The following is a 16,880-nucleotide window of genomic DNA, read 5'->3' as shown; positions in this document are numbered from 1 at the left end:
ATACCGAGGAGTGCAATCGCTGGATCGAATGGTAGCTCTATATCTAGTTTTCTAAGGAACTGCCAGACTGACTTCCAGAGTGGCTGAACCATTATACAGTCCCACCAACAGTGAATAAGAGTTCCAATTTCTCCACATCCCCTCCAGCATTTGTAGTTTCCTGTTTGTTTAATGGCAGCCATTCTAACCGGTGTTAGATGGTATCTCATTGTGGTCTTAATTTGCATCTCTCTAATAGCTAGTGAAGCTGAACATTTTTTCATGTGTTTCTTGGCCATTTGTATTTCCTCTTCAGAGAACTGTCTTTTCATATCTTTTGCCCATTTTATAATTGGGCTGTCTGTACTATTGTCATTGAGTTGTAGGATTTCTTTGTATATGCAAGATATCAGTCTTTTGTCAGATACATGGTTTCCAAAAATTTTTCCCATTGAGTTGGCTGCCTCTTTACCTTTTTGAGAAATTCCTTTGAGGTACAGAAACTTCTAAGCTTGAGGAGTTCCCATTTATCTATTTTCTCTTTTGTTGCTTGTGCTTTGGGTGTAAAGTCTAGGAAGTGGCCTCCTAATACAAGGTCTTGAAGATGTTTTCCTACATTATCTTCTAGGAGTTTTATGGTACTTTCTTTTATATTGAGATCTTTGGTCCATTTTGAGTTAATTTTTGTGTAGGGGGTGAGGTAGGGGTCCTCTTTCATTCTTTTGGATATGGATATCCAACTCTCCCAGCCCCATTTGTTGAAAAGACCATTATGGCTCAGTTCGGTGACTTTGGGGGCCTTATCAAAGATCAGTCGGCCATAGATCTGAGGGTCTATCTCTGAATTCTCAATTCGATTCCATTGATCTATATGTCTATCTTTGTGCCAGTACCATGCTGTCTTGGCAACTGTGGCTTTATAATAAGCTTCAAAGTCAGGGAGTGTAAGTCCTCCCACTTCGTTTTTCTTTTTTAGAGTGTCTTTAGCAATTCGAGGCATCTTCCCTTTCCAAATAAATTTGATAACTAGCTTTTCCAAGTCTGCAAAGTAGGTTGTTGGAATTTTGATTGGGATTGCATTGAATCTGTAGATGAGTTTGGGTAGAATTGACATCTTAATGACATTTAGCCTTCCTATCCATGAACATGGAATATTTTTCCATCTTTTAAGGTCCCCTTCTATTTCTTTTAGTAGAGTTATGTAGTTTTCTTTGTATAGGTCTTTTACATCTTTGGTTAAGTTGATTCCTAGGTACTTGATTTTTTTAGTTGCTATTGAAAATGGTATCTTTTTCTTGAGTGTCTCTTCAGTTTGTTCATTTCTAGCATATAGAAACATTACTGACTTATGTGCATTAATCTTGTATCCCGCTACTTTGCTAAATTTGTTTATTAGCTCTAGTAGGTGTATCGTTGATTTCTCAGGGTTTTCTAGATATAAGATCATATCATCTGCAAACAATGACAGTTTTACTTCTTCTTTTCCAATTTGGATGCCTTTTATTTCTTTGTCTTGCCGGATTGCCCTGGCTAGCACTTCCAGCACAATGTTGAATAACAGTGGTGACAGCGGGCATCCTTGTCTTGTTCCTGATCTTAGAGGGAAGGCTTTCAGTCTCTCACCATTGAGTACTATGCTGGCTGTGGGTTTTTCATATATGCTCTTTATCATGTTGAGGAAGTTTCCTTCAATTCCTACCTTTTGAAGTGTTTTGATCAAAAAGGGATGTTGGATTTTGTCAAATGCTTTTTCAGCATCTATTGAGATGATCAATTGATTTTTCCCTTTCGAGTTTTTAATGTGTTGTAATACATTGATTGTTTTTCTGATGTTGAACCATCCTTGCATGCCTGGAATGAACCCCACTTGGTCATGGTGTATGATTTTTTTAATGTGTCTTTGGATTCGATTTGCAAGTATTTTGTTGAGGATTTTTGCATCTATATTCATTAGGGAGATTGGCCGGTAGTTTTCCTTTTTTGTAGTATCTTTGCCTGGTTTTGGTATTAGATTGATGTTAGCTTCATAAAATGAGTTAGGTAGTGTTCCATTTTTTTCAATGTTTTGAAAGAGTTTGAGTAAGATTGGTGTCAGTTCTTTCTGGAAAGTTTGGTAGAATTCCCCTGTGAAGCCATCTGGCCCTGGGCATTTATTTGTGGGAAGATTTTTGATGACTGATTGGATCTCTTTGCTTGTGATGGGTTGGTTGAGGTCTTCTATTTCTTCTCTGGTCAGTCTAGGTTGTTCATATGTTTCCAGGAAATTGTCCATTTCTTCTACATTATCCAGTTTGTTGCCATACAGTTGTTCATAATATCCTCTTATAATTTTTTTAATTTCTTCAGGATCTGCAGTTATGTCACCTTTTTCATTCATTATTTTGTTTATATGGGTCTTCTCTCTTTTTGATTTTGTCAGTCTAGCTAGGGGCTTGTCAATCTTGTTGATCTTCTCAAAGAACCAACTTTTGGTGATATTTATCCTTTCTATTGTTTTTTTGTTCTCTATGTCATTTATTTCTGCTTTAATCCTTGTTATTTCTTTTCTTCTACTTGGTTTAGGATTGGTTTGCTGTTCATTTTCTAGCTTCTTCAGTTGATCCATTAGTTCTTTGATTTTGGCTCTTTCTTCCTTTTTAATATATGCGTTTAGTGCTATAAATTTCCCCCTTAGCACTGCTTTTGCTGCATCCCATACGTTTTGGTATGTTGTGTTCTCATTTTCATTCGTCTCTATATATTTAGCAATTTCTCTTGCTATTTCTTCTTTAACCCACTGATTGTTTAGGAGTGTGTTGTTTAACCTCCAGGTATTTGTGAATTTTCTAAGGCTCTGATGGTTATTGACTTCTAATTGTATTCCATTGTGGTCAGAGAATGTGCTTTGAATAATTTCAATCTTTTTAAATTTATTGAGGCTTGTTTTATGTCCCAGCATATGATCTATTCTGGAGAAAGTTCCGTGAGCACTAGAAAAGTATGTGTATCCTGGTGATTTGGGATGTAATGTCCTGTAGATGTCTGTTAAATCTAATTCATTTATCAGATTGTTTAGGTTTTCAATTTCCTTATTGGTCTTCTGTCTGGTTGATCTATCTATAGGGGAGAGTGATGTGTTGAAGTCTCCCACAATTATTGTGGAAACATCAATTGCTTCCTTTAGTTTTGCCAATGTTTCTCTCATGTATTTTGTGGCACCTTGATTGGGTGCATAGACATTTACGATTGTTATTTCTTCTTGCTGAATTGCCCCTTTTATTAGTATGTAGTGGCCTTCTTTGTCTCTCAAAACATCCCTGCATTTGAAGTCTATTTTATCTGAGATTAATATTGCTACACCTGCTTTCTTTTGGCTGTAGCTTGCATGAAATATTTTTTTCCATCCTTTCACTTTCAATTTCTTTGTGTCCCTGTGTCTAAGATGAGTCTCTTGTATGCAACATATTGATGGTTCATTTTTTTTGATCCATTCTGCGAATCTATATCTTTTAATTGGGGAGTTTAATCCATTTACATTCAACGTTAAAACCGTGAAGGCATTTCTTGAATCGGCCATCTTATCCTTTGGATTATGTTTGCCATATTTTTCCCTCTCTCTATTAATATCCTTTATTGTACCCATACCGAATCTCTTTAGTACTGAACCTTTCTCCAAGTCTCTCTGTCCTGTCTTTGTTTCTCTGTCTGTAGGGCTCCCTTTAGTATCTCCAGTAGGGCAGGTCTCTTGTTAGCAAATTCTCTCAGCATTTCTTTGTCTGTGAAAAATTTAAGCTCTCCCTCAAATTTGAAGGAGAGCTTTGCTGGATAAAGTATTCTTGGCTGGAAATTCCTCTCTCTCAGAATTTTAAATATATCGTGCCATTGCCTTCTCGCCTCCATGGTGGCTGCTGAGTAGTCACTACTTAGTCTTATGCTGTTTCCTTTGTATGTGGTGAATTGCTTTTCTCTTGCTGCTTTCAGAACTTGCTCCTTCTCTTCTATGTTTGACAGTGTGATCAGTATATGTCTCGGAGTGGGTTTTTTTGGATTTATTCTATTTGGAGTTCGCTGAGCATTTATGATTTGTGTATTTATGTTGTTTAGAAGATTTGGGAAGTTTTCCCCAACAATTTCTTTGAATACTCTTCCTAGACCTTTACCCTTTTCTTCCCCTTCTGGGACACCAATGAGTCTTATATTCAGACGTTTCATATTATCTATCATATCCCTGAGGTCCATTTCGAGTTTTTCAATTTTTTTCCCCATTCTTTCTTTTATGCTTTCATTTTCCATTCTGTCATCTTCCAGGTCACTGATTCGTTGTTCAACTTCCTCTAGTCTTGTACTATGAGTGTCCAGAATCTTTTTAATTTGGTCAACAGTTTCTTTAATTTCCATAAGATCATCCATTTTTTTATTTAGTCTTGCAATGTCTTCTTTATGCTCTTCTAGGGTCTTCTTGATTTCCTTCATATCCCGTACTAGGGTCTCATTGTTCATCTTTAGTTCTTTGAGTAGCTGCTCTAGGTGTGTCTCTTCTGGTCTTTTGATTTGGGTGCTTGGGCTTGGGTTATCCATATCGTCTGGTTTTTTCATATGCTTTATAATTTTCTGTTGTTTTTGGCCTCGTGGCATTTGCTGTCCTTGATAGGGTTCTTTTAGGGTTTGTAGACCAGTTGAAGTCCTTATCTCTAATTTATCAGATCTACAGCTTCGTGGAGTACACTTTCTCTAACTAACCAGCAGGTGGCGTCCACGAGCCACCTGTTCTCCACAAGCCAGATCTCCCCTGCTTAGCCTTTTTGGTGAGTGGGGGAGTGAGTCTTGTGGGCCCAATAGGTGTCCCAAGCTTGCGTGTGTAGTTGGTGTTGCCTGCCCTGTATGTGGGGCGTGTTTCTGGGCAGTCGGGGAGGGGGGGTGGCCCTAACAATCAAATCTCCCTGATGATCCTAGAGTTTTAAAGCTACTGCAATAGTCTAATCCTTCAGTTCAGTCCTGCCACAGTTTGTCTCTGCCACTGACCCACAAGTCTTTGGTATTGGCGTATGGCTCCTGAGACTTGCAAGTGGGCCCCTCTTCCAGGCTGTGCACCCCGGGTCCTCTGTTGAGGGATGACTGTGCTATGTCACAGGTGAGTGCCGTCCCCCCAGGGCAGTTCTGGGCTGCTGGGCTGTGTTGGGAGGCTCCCAGTCTGCTCAAATGATGGCTGAATGGGGCTCTGTTAATTCACACTGCTCCCCCTTCCCAGCTCTGGGACATTCAGCTGAGGTTGCAGGGAAGGCTAATGTCCACGCCCAGTTTTGTGGTGTGTGCCTGTTATTTGAAGCACTTCCGTCACACTGGGTTGTCTGGGGCAGCTCTGGGCTATGGGGCTGGCGATGGGCGGGAGTGTTTCCTGTCCACCAGGATGATGGCTGTGAGCGGACACCCCCCTTTTCTTGGGAAGTTGTGTTGTTTAGTGAATTTTCTCAGCCACTGGATTATTGCCTTTTGTCTCAGAGCTCTCTTAGTTCTGCTCTTGACTTGACGTGCCCAAATTTCAATTCTTTGAAGCTTTCTGTATTGAGCTTCTTAGAGTAATTGTTTTAGAAAAAGCAAAAAGGATTTAAAAAAAAAAAAAAAAAAAAAAACGGCCCTCCTCAGAGATCAATGGGTTATTGAAATGCTAATAGACAAAGCAACCAGGGCCATTAAGGAAAGGTGCCCTGGGCAGAGAGATCAGCCTTGCTTCGGGATTTGCATATGCGCCTCAAGGCCTGATCTCCGCCCTTCCCCTTTCTGTGTTCACCAGAACTCCAAAAATCCTCTGCTTTTACTTTGGAGCTTCTCGTGTTGTTTTCCTTCTATGCCCGTCTCCTCTCTGCTGGGCTGGCTGCTCTCAGAGTCTCTGGTGTCTGGCCTCAGTCTATCTATGGTTGGAGTTTGAATCAGTAGAATGAGTTTCCGATGAGAGCAGCCACTGCAATTCTCCCTTCTCCTTCCTGGAGCTGACAGCCCCTCCTCCCCCGGGACTGAGCCTGGCAGGGAGGGGCGCGTGTCCCCTGGCCGCAAAAACTTACAGATTTCGCTGATCTCAGCAGTTCCACGTTTTCATGAGTGTTGTATGAAGTATGCCCAAAGACAGATTGCTCTGTGGTGTCCAGTCCACGCAGTTCCTGGCTTTTTACCTACTTTCCTGGAGAAGTAACTAAAACATACAGCTCACCAGTCTGCCATCTTGCCCCGCCTCTCACCATCCCTTTTTCAACACGCTACATGGTTGACATTCATTTGCTCTCCCACATGCAAAAATATTTTTATATTTGTATATTTATTAACAGTCATTGGTCACTCCAGTTTTTGCCAAGTTATACAGTCCCAGTCTTTATCATCTATCTTTACCTCTGGTGTCATACATTCTCCGATCCCACCTCTTTCAGCTTTACTCATGGACATCTTTGTTCAGTGTACTTACAATACTGTGCTACCATCACACAATATTATGTTATCTATTTCTGGATCTATACTATCAATCCTGCTAAACATTCTGTAGTCCTTCAGCATCAAATGCCTGATCTCTACCCTCTTTCTATCTCCTGGTCGCCTGTGTTGTCAGCTTTTAACTCCCGAAGTTTGTTCATTAATGTCTGTTCATATTAGTGAGACCATACAGAATCTGCCCTTTTGTTTCTGGCTAACTTCACTCAACATGATGTCCTCAAGGTTCATCCACGTTATTATATGATCCATGTCTTTGTTCTGTCTTACAGCTGCATAATATTCCATCATGTGTATATACCACAGTTTGTTTATCCACTCATCCGTTGACGGACATTTGGGCTGTTTCCATTTCTTGGCAATCGTGAATAATGCTGCAATAAACATTGGTTTACAAATGTCTGTTTGTGTCTTTAGTTTCAGTTCCTCTGAGAATATACCTAGCAATGGAATAGCTGGGTCTTATGGCAAATCTATATTTAGCTTCCTGAGGAACCTCCACACTGTCTTCCAGAGTGGTTGCACCATTCTACATTCCCAACAATGAATAAGTGTGCCTCTTTCTCCACATCCTCTCCAGCACTTGTCATTTTCTGTTTTTTGGATAACGGCCATTCTGGTAGGTGTGAGATGATATCTCATTGTGGCTTTGATTTGTATTTCCTTAATAGCCAGTGAAGTTGAGCATTTTTTCATATGTTTTTGAGCCATTTGTATTTCCTCTTCGGAAAAATGTCTGTCCATGTCTTTTGCCCATTTTTTAATTGGATTCTTTGTCTTTCTGTTATTGAGTTGTAGGATTCCTTTATATATTCGGGATATTAAACCTTTATCTGATCTGTGGTTTCCAAATATCATCTCCCATTGTGTAGGTTGCCTTTTTACTTTTCTGACAAAGTCCTTTGATGTACAAAAGTGTTTAATTTTTAGGAGATCCCATTTGTCTATTTGTTCTTTGGTTGCTCGTGCCTTGGGTGTGAGGTCTAAGAAACCACCTCCTATCACAAGATTTTTAAGATATTGCCCTACATTTTCTTCTAAGAGTTTTATGGTCTTGGTGCTAATGATTAGGTCTTTGATCCATTTTGAGTTAATTTTTGTATAAGGTGTGAGATAGGCATCCTCTTTCATTCTTTTGGAAATGGATATCCAGTCCTCCAAACACCATTTATTGAAGAGGCTGCTCTTTCCCAGTTGCTTTGGCTTGACTGCCTTATCAAAGATCAGTTGTCCGTAGATGCGAGGGTCTACTTCTGAATACTCAATTCAATTCCTTTGGTTTGGTATATCTGTCCTTATGCCAGTACCATGCTGTTTTGAGCACTGTAGCTTTGTAATATGCTTCAAAGTTGGGTAGCGTGAGACCTCCCACTTCATTCCTCTTTCTCAAGATATTTTTGGCTATTAGGGGCACCTTGCCCTTCCAAACAAATTTGGTTATTGGTTTTTCTATTTCTGTAAAGTAAGTTGTTGGGATTTGAATTGGTATTGCATTGAATCTATAAATCAGTTTAGGTAAAATTGCCATCTTAACTATATTTAGTCTTCCAATCCATGAACATGGTATGTTCTTCCATTTTTTCAGGTCTTGTTCAATTTCTTTTAGCAATTTCTTATAGTTTTCTGTGTGAAGGTCTTCTGTGTCCTTGGTTAAGTTTATTCCTAAATACTTGATTCTTTTGGTTGCTATTGTAAATGGGATTTTTTTCTTGATTTCCTCCTCTTGTTACATGTTACTTGTGTATAGGAACACTACAGATTTTTGCATGTTGATCTTGTAGCCTGCCACTTTGCTGTATTCATTGACTAGTTCTAGTAGCTTTGCTGTAGATTTTCTGGATTTCCTACATACAGAATCATGTCATCTGCAAATAGTGGAAGTTTTACTTCTTCCTCTCCAATTTGGATGCCTTTTATTTGTTTTTCTTGCCTAATTGCTCTAGCTAGAACTTCCAGCACAATGTTGAATAACACTGGTGATAGTGGGCGTCCCTGTCTTGTTCCTGATCTTAGAGGAAAGCTTTCAGTCTCTCCCCATTGAGTGTGATGTTAACTGTGGGTTTTTCATATAACACCTTTATCATGTTGAAAAAGTTCCCTTCTATTCCTATCCTTTGAAGTGTTTTCATCAGGAAAGGATGTTGAATTTTGTCAAATGCCTTTTCTGCATCAATCGAGATGATCATGTGGTTCTTCTGCTTTGATTTATTGATGTTGTGTATTACATTAATTGATTTTCTTGTGTTGAACCAGCCTTGCATACCTGGAATAAATTCCACCTGGTCATGGTGTATAATTCTTTTAATGTGTTGCTGGATTTGATTTGCGAGTATTTTGGTGAGGATTTTTGTGTCTATATTCATTAAAGAAATTGGTCTATAATTTTCTTTTTTTGTAGTATCTTTGTCTGATTTTGGTATTAGGGTGATGTTGGCTTCGTAGAATGAGTTAGGTAGCTTTCCCTCTTCTTCAATTTTTTTGAAGAGTTTCAGCAGGATTGGTACTAATTTTATCTTGAATGCTTGGTAGAATTCACATATGAAACCATCTGGTCCTGGGCTTTTCCTTTTTGGCAGCTTTTTGATGACTGACTCAATCTCTTTACTTGTGATTGTTTGTTGAGGTCACCTATTTCTTCTTGAGTCAATGTTGGTCACTCTTTGCTTTTCTAGGAAGTTGTTCATTTCATTTAAGTTGTCTAGTTTATTAGCATATAGTTGCTCATAGTATCTTCTCATTATCTCCTTAATTTCTACAGGGTCAGTAGTTATATTTCCTTTCCCATTTCTGATTGCATTTATTTGCATCTGCTCTCTCTCTCTCTCTTTCTTTTTTTTTTTTTTTTTGTTAGCCTAGCCAGCAGTACATCAATTTTATTGATTTTCTCAAGGAACCAACTTCTGGTTTTGTTGATTCTCTCTATTGTTTTCCTGTTCTCAATTGCATTTATTTCTGGTCTAATCTTTGTTATTTCTTCCTTTCTGTTTGCTTTGGGGTTAGTTTGCTCTTCTTTCTCTAATTCCTCCAGGTGAACAGTTAACTCTTCAATTTTTTGCTCTCTCTTCTCTTTTAGTATAGGCATTTAGGGCAATAAATTTCCCTCTCAGCACTGCCTTTGCTGCATCCCATAAGTTTTGATAAGTTGTGTTTTCATTGTCATCTGCCTCGAGGTATTTACTAATTTCTCTTGTAATTTCTTCCTTTACCCACTGGTTTCCTAAGAGGGTGTTGTTTAGCCTCCATATGTTTGTGAATTTTACAACCTTCTGCCTTTTATTTATTTCCAACTTCATTCCATTGTGGTCTGAGAAAGTGTTTTGTATAATATCAATATTTTTAAATTTGTTGAGACTTGCTTTGTGACCCAACATGTGATCTATCCTAGAGACCATTCCATGAGCACTTGAGAAAAAAGTGTACCCTGCTGTTGTTGGATGTAGTGTTCTATAAATGTCTGTCGAGTCTAGTTCATTTATCATACAATTCAATATCTCTGTTTCCTTATTGATCCTCTGTCTAGATGTTCTATCCATTGATAAGAATGGTGTATTGAAGTCTCCAACTATTATTGTAGAGGTGTCTACTTCTCCTTTCAGTGATCTCAGTGTTTGCCTCATGAATATTGGGGCATTCTGGCTTGGTGCATAAACATTTATGCTTGTTATGTTTTCTTGATGAATTGACCCTTTTATTAATATACAGTGTCCTTCTTTGTCTCTTTTAATTGTTTTACTTTTGAAGTCTAATTTGCCTGATATTAGTATAGCTACTCCTGCTTTTTTCTGGTTGTGGTTTGTGTGAAATACCTTTTTCTGCCTTTCACTTTCAGTCTATTTTTGGCCTTGTGTCTAAAGTGAGTTTCTTGTAGACAGCATATAGATGGGTCCTGTTTTTTAATCCATTCTGCCAGTCTGTGTCTTTTTATTGTGGAGCTTAATCCATTTACATTTAGTGTTATTACTGTAAGGGCAGTACTTTCTACTACCATTTTGTCTTTTGGAATTTATATGTCATATCTTATTTTTTCCTCTCTCTCCTTTTACCTTTCCTGATAATCCTCATTTCTGCACTCTTCTCCAACTCTCTTTCTCCTGTCTTTTCCTATCAGCCTGTAGCACTCCCTTGACTATTTCTTGCAGTGCTGGTCTCTTATTCACAAACTCTCTCATTGTCTGTTTGTCTGAAAATGTTTTAATCTCTCCCTCATTTTTGAAGGAAAGTTTTGCTGGATATAGAATTCTTGGTTGGCAGTTTTTCTCTTTCAGTATCTTTAATATATCATGCCACTGTCTTCTTGCCTCCATGGTTTCTGTGGAGAATCTGTGCATAGTCTTATCGAACTTCCCTTGTATATGATGGATTGTTTTTCTCTTGCTGCTTTCAGCATCTTCTCTTTGTCTTTGACATTGGACAATCTGATCAGTGTCTTGGAGTATGTCTATTGGGATCTGTTCTATTTGGGGTACACTGTACTTCTTGAATCTCTAATTTTCTGTCTTTTATAAGAGTTGGGAAATTTTCAGTGAATATGTCTTCTATTACTCTTTCTGCCCCTTTTTCCCTCTCTTCTCCTTCTGGGATACCTATAACACATGTATTTGTGCATTTCGTGTTGTCACTCAGCTCCCTAAGACCCTGCTTGTATTTTTCAATTTTTTTCACTATCTGTTCTTTTGTGTGTATAAATTCAAATGTCTTGTCTTCCAGTTCACTGATCCTTTCTTCTGCCTGTTCAAATCTACTGTTGTGTCCCTCCATTGTGTTTTTCATCTCCTCCATTGTGGCCTTCATTCCCATGAGTTCTGCCATTTGTTTTTTCAAGTTTATGAATGCTTCTTTATGGTCACCCAGTGTGTTTTTTATAGCCTTCATCTCTTTAGCTATATCTTCCTTCAGCTCATTTAATTTATTTAGCATTAGTTGCCTCAACTCCTGTATCTTGGTTGAACTATTAGTTTGTTCCTTTGGCTGGTCCATATTTTCGTGTTTCCTGGTATGGCTTGTTATCTTAAGTTGTCTAGGCATCTAATTTTCTTGATCACTTTATTCTGGAGCTTGTTTTCTATCTTTTACCTAGGGGTTTTCTTGTTGGTTGGCTTTGTTCTCTGGACTCTGTCATTCAGTTCAACTTATTCTAGACCTCTAACTTAGGTTCTGTTTAGTTAATCAGAATTTTTCCCCTCTTGTTTTTTCTGTTTCTTGCCCTGACTCTACGTAGCCTTTTTATGAGAGGGTCTCCTTAGATATGGTTGACCCCAGTCAGATTTTCCCAGTCTACAGAGGCCCAGGTCTCATTGGGAGGGTATGTGGTTTTCCTGAGAATGAGACCCTCCTCTGAGGCCTTTAGAATCGGTGCTTTTCCTTTCCTGTCCAGCAGGTGGTGCTTGCCAGCCTGCAGCTCCCCCACCAGTGTAAGGAGTTATGTAGACTTTAGTTCTCCTGGTGACTCTGATCCTGTTGGAGGCTTGGCTGACTGAAGCTGGAATCTGAATTCCAGCCCCTGGGGTCTGAGTTCCCAGAAGGAGGACTACCAGTTAAGCTGGACCTCCCTCCACTCTCCCAATCCTAGGAACTCCAGTTGTCTCTCAGGGGCACTATTCCCTTCTGCCCTCTCCTCTTTTGGGCATATCCAGCTAGATTCCTTGGTCAACCTGAGTTGCCAATTAAAGACGGGGGTGGAGACCTTCAGAAGTGAATCCGGAATCAAAGATGCTGTGGGTACTCTGTCTCCCCCCAAGCCCAGCCTAGTCCCTCAATCTGGGCTTTCTGATAGAAAATAACCACATATGTTACTTTTAGATTAAAAAAATAGAAAAGAAAAACAAGAAAAAGAAAAAAGAAAAAAAAAAAGGAGTCCCTTTTTAAAGTCTTTCCCCAGCCTGGAAGTTTTGTCAGTGTCAGAATAGAGCATTTAAAGATGTACTTTGGGCTATTGTCTGATAATTACTCTCCAACAGCTTCAATTCCACCCCTGCTGGGGGCTATTGAAATGCAAAAAGATAAGGAATCAGTGAGAAGCCAGAAGGGACAAAACATTGGGGGGAAAATGGCTCTTCTAGAGCCTGGGAATAGGTGTCTGCTTTTCTGTGCTCCCCTCTTTCTCGGAGCCCAGTACTTCTTTAGCAACCCCAGTTCCCAAAATTAGTTATTTAATTTGTTAATTAATTCTGCAGTTGAGGCTGGGTTGAGTCCTCTTTCTTGCCCTCAGCAGATTGCTGTTTTTTTTTTTTTTTTCCCCCTTTCAGGGAGCCAGCAGCAAGACAGTCTGTGAGGTCTGGGTGGGGAGGGGCACCAGACCCCTGGTCCGGGGAACTTACAATGTTCTGCTGCAATCTCAGCTTTTCCTCCAATTCCAAACTTGCATCTGATGTGTGACTGGTTACTGGAGACCCCAAAAACACTGTTTCATATAGTTCTTGGGTAATTGCCAGCTGCTCTAGGGGAGAGACGAAATTCTGCACCTCACCACTCTGCCATCTTGCCTTGCCTCCCACTGGTTTGTTTTATAGATTGGCCACATGGAACCTATGACCCCCTCTTGGAGCTATCAGAGCTCCCTCACTGCTCTTGACACTTTTTTAGTTTATGATGTTGCTCTTCTTGGTTGATCAGTTGACTCTGGATAATACTACTGTGGGTCTTGAAACTAGTCTGTGCCTTGTTTTCAGTTTCCTGGACCAGTTGCAATATCATAGCAGTGAGTCTTTCACTGCAAAAGCCACTCAACAATGAATGAAGAATCAAGGAGTTATAGACCAGTTCTAGTTTGCTAATGCTGCTGGAATGCAAAACACCAGAAACGGATTGGCTTTTATAAAAGGGGGTTTATTTGGTTATCCAGTTACAGTCTGAAGGCCATAAAGCATCCAAGGTAATGCACCAATAATCGGGTACCTTCACTGCAGGATGGTCAATGGCATCCGGAAAACCTCTGTTATCTGGGAAGGCATGTGGTTGGCATTTCCTCCAGAGTTCTGGTTTCAAAATGGCTTTTTCCCAGGGTGTTCCTTTCTAGGCTTCAGTTTCTCTCCAAAACTTCACTCTCAGTTGCTCTTGGGGCGTTTGTCCTCTCTTAGCTTCTCAGGAGCAAAAGACTGCCTTCAAAGGCCATCTCCAAAATGTCTCTGTAAACTGCAGTTCCTCTCTCAACTCCTGTGCTTTCTTCAAAGTGTCCCTCTTGGCTGTAGCAAGCTCATTCCTTCTGTGAGCTTATATAGTGCTCCAGTAAACTAATCAAGGCCCATGCTGAATGGGTGGGGCCAAATCTCCATGGAAATTATCCAATGAAAGATCTCACCCACAGATCAGTGATCACATCTCCATGGAAATATCCAATCAAAAGTCTCCAACCCAATCAACACCAATATGTTTCTTGCCCACACAAGCCTGCATCAAAGATAATGGTGTTTGGGGGGACATAATACATCCAAACCAGCACAAGACCCTCCCATGTTTTGTAGGCATCTTGCATTTTTGACTACTGGAAAAGCCTCCTTAAAAATGGACCATCTTAGCCCATGTGGCTCATAAGTTTTATAAAAATGCCTTTATCTCTCTTGATCCTGATCCTCTAAGCACAAAGTCTGGAGGCGAATAGATGATAGTAAAAAATGGTGAAGTTGTATCTATTGGAATGGGACATACTGTGGCATTGGATGGAAGAATCACCACTTTGGCCCTGGGGAGGGACACTTGCATCCCAGGATGTATGATGGAGGGAGGGACCTTAGTGATCTTTGTTCTCAGAATCACTCTTGGAAACTTCCTTATGAATGAAAATCCTGGTGCAGCTCTCCCAAACTCTTGCAAGCACCTTGCACTTAACTGATTGATGTATCTGCCATTCTCTGCCAGAAGCACTGAATATGATTTTATTTCTATTCCTTTTTAGCTGATTGAGAAATCCATTGAAAATGTCAGGTAATGGCCCCAACTCTTGCACTTTTCATGCAATCACCTGTCAATCAATACCTCTGAATAGAGTCTTTCCCAACCATTCCTGTAGCTGTTGCCCAGCCATTCAGTGGGGTGGAGGGCTGTCATGCAGCTGGTGATGTGGACAGACAGAACAGGTTTGAATGACTTCCTTCAGGACATTCATCAGAAAACAAGAACTAGACTCAACTATTTGAAGTGAAAAGGGTATTCATAAGGCTTCCAGCTGGTTGGGAAATCATGTTGAATGCACAGTCATCTTGTTCCCTGTGATGGATAATATTCCCACTTAGAGAGCCCCAGTTGTGCCCCCAGGAACTGTATTTCTTATGTAGAAGGCAGCATTAATCTGCCTTCTTCTCAAAAGAACAGTCAGTTGTACTTTCAGGTTAGTTATAAGTGACCTTCAAGGGCTTAAAGAAATACTGCCACTTGCTTATGTAACCTTAGATGACAGTTGAGAACTCTCCAAGTAAGCCTACCCTTGCTTTCTTGGGAGGTCTTCCCAGAAGGAAAAATTGCCTTAGACTTCTTCTCTGTGAGCCAACATGGATCCTGGGTCATCGCTAATGCATCCTACTGTGCCTAGATTAATCCTGAGGTCAAGTGGAAAGTTCAATATGGAATACCTTTAGGAGAAAGCCACCTGACTTTCTAAAGTAGATCTTGGGTGTTTTATGAAATTTGTTCATCTGGTTGGGTTCTGGTATCTAGGTGGCATGGTTGAGGTCAATATTGCAAGTTAGCTTCATCCTGCTTCTTGGAGTTCTGTTGATAGCAGACTTATTATGACTTCTTATATGTTGTATGAGACAAATAGAATGGATTTGGTCTCAGCCCTTGTTAGTCTTAATCAGGGTGGCCAATCGAGTGACATATTCATGGGAAAATTCAAGCCAAGACCATGTTGTCAAAATGAGGGATTGATATTATTGGGAGAAAATTCTCCAGGTGCCTCTCATGTACACCTTGTAAGTGAAGCACTGAGATTTTTCTAACATTATTTTCTGCCTCTTTTCTTTTCTTTTTTAGTATCTTTTTGCATACCATATAAATGCCCATTTGTCCCTTGTTCTAAAACCACCTAGAGTTTTCTCATCCCAGTTACTGCCTTAAAACTTTCCACTGTTCTTGTTATTTGTTACTAACCTTCTCAAAAGGATGATCCATGCCAGCTGCCATTGCCGTTCTCAATATCAATTTCACTTTCAATCTTTTGCTATTCAATTTCTTCACTCACCACCAAAGAATTTGTCCTGTAATTACCAACGATCCTTGATTTGTAAATCCAGGGATCTCTTCTCAGTCAGTCTCTTTCTTCCTCAGCCACTTCATAGTTTTCTCTACTTATCAAAATTATTTTCTTCCTACCATACAAAGTGATCTGTAGCTACCTTCTTATCTTATGACTGCTCTTTCTTGGTGTTTCTTTTCTTCTTTATTTGATATTCTACATATAGATAGTTATACATTAATTCAATGGAGATTTATTGACCGCTTACCATGTGCTGTAAGTACTTGGGCTACATCAGTGAACAAAACAAAATATTTAAAGATCCCAAACTTCACAAACTTATATTCTAACAAGAGGAGTCAGACAACAATAAATATGGTAAATAAATAAATTACATAGCATGTTAAAAGGCAATAGGAAAAAGAAGAATAGAGCGTGGTAAAGGGCATCCTGAGAGTGGGTAGGGGTGCAGGAGATTGGAAGCAGGGAGTGGGTAGTCTTAATAAGAGTAAAATTCACTGGGAAGATAGTCCATGAAGGGCTCATCTCTTTTTCCTCTGTACCATATCCCATGGGGGAACTTATCCACTTTGAATTCTGCAACTAGCACCACTATGTTGGTAATTTTCAAATCTACACCTAGAATACTGCTTCTGAAGTAGAGTCTTGTTTAAATCTTAACATATTTATTGACTCAAAATTGTTTTGAGCATCTACCTGCTTTATTCCAGAATTGGAAAGATGATGCCAAGATGAATAAATTAAAAATTCATTCAAGGAGCTCAAGTAGTAGGAGTCGGGGAAGGATTCCTGGGGAAGACATCAATTCAGTTGAGACTTAATAGCAGGAGTGAAGCAGGCAAAGAGGAGGTGTCCTAGTCTATACTTCTTTTATTCCATCTCAGTTGGATAATAACACTCCTTCCTTTGACCTCCATTCCCACCTCAATAGAACTTATATTTTCTTTTATCTCATAAGAGGGATTTCTTATACTACAATGTATTATAGTTATCTGTCTTCTTATCTGCCTACCAGATTGTAGGGTAAGTTTGTAACTTACCCATCTTTGTATTCACTGTATATCCATTCAGTACTTGTAAATATTTAAGGAACTCAATCCTATAAAGAAGTAGGCTCATGAATCCAATGGAAAATGAAAAGATTACCCTGTAGTTTTTACTTGTTTGTGTAAAGATACTTCCCTTATGAAAAGGAAGGAATCTCATTTAATGTAGACAAGGATGTAAGTTTAATGCTAGGAATCTGAAGCAAAGA

The 16,880-nt window shown here is 39.5% G+C and overlaps 1 protein-coding gene across 1 annotated transcript in view; it reads right to left on the bottom strand.

The window, feature by feature from the left end:
• Positions 1 to 15,552, bottom strand: part of LOC119530596 (60S acidic ribosomal protein P1-like) — a 34,411-nt gene extending 18,859 nt beyond the window's left edge. Inside the window, exon 1 of the mRNA XM_037831517.1 lies at positions 15,520 to 15,552. Coding sequence (XP_037687445.1) covers positions 15,520 to 15,552 — 33 coding nt within the window. The remainder of the gene's footprint in view (positions 1 to 15,519) is intronic.
• Positions 15,553 to 16,880: the final 1,328 nt, after the last annotated feature.

The sequence above is a fragment of the Choloepus didactylus genome, chromosome 3 (genome assembly GCF_015220235.1).
Source record: "Choloepus didactylus isolate mChoDid1 chromosome 3, mChoDid1.pri, whole genome shotgun sequence".
Taxonomy (NCBI): Eukaryota; Metazoa; Chordata; class Mammalia; order Pilosa; family Megalonychidae; genus Choloepus; species Choloepus didactylus.
This window is presented reverse-complemented; position numbering and strand designations above follow the sequence as displayed.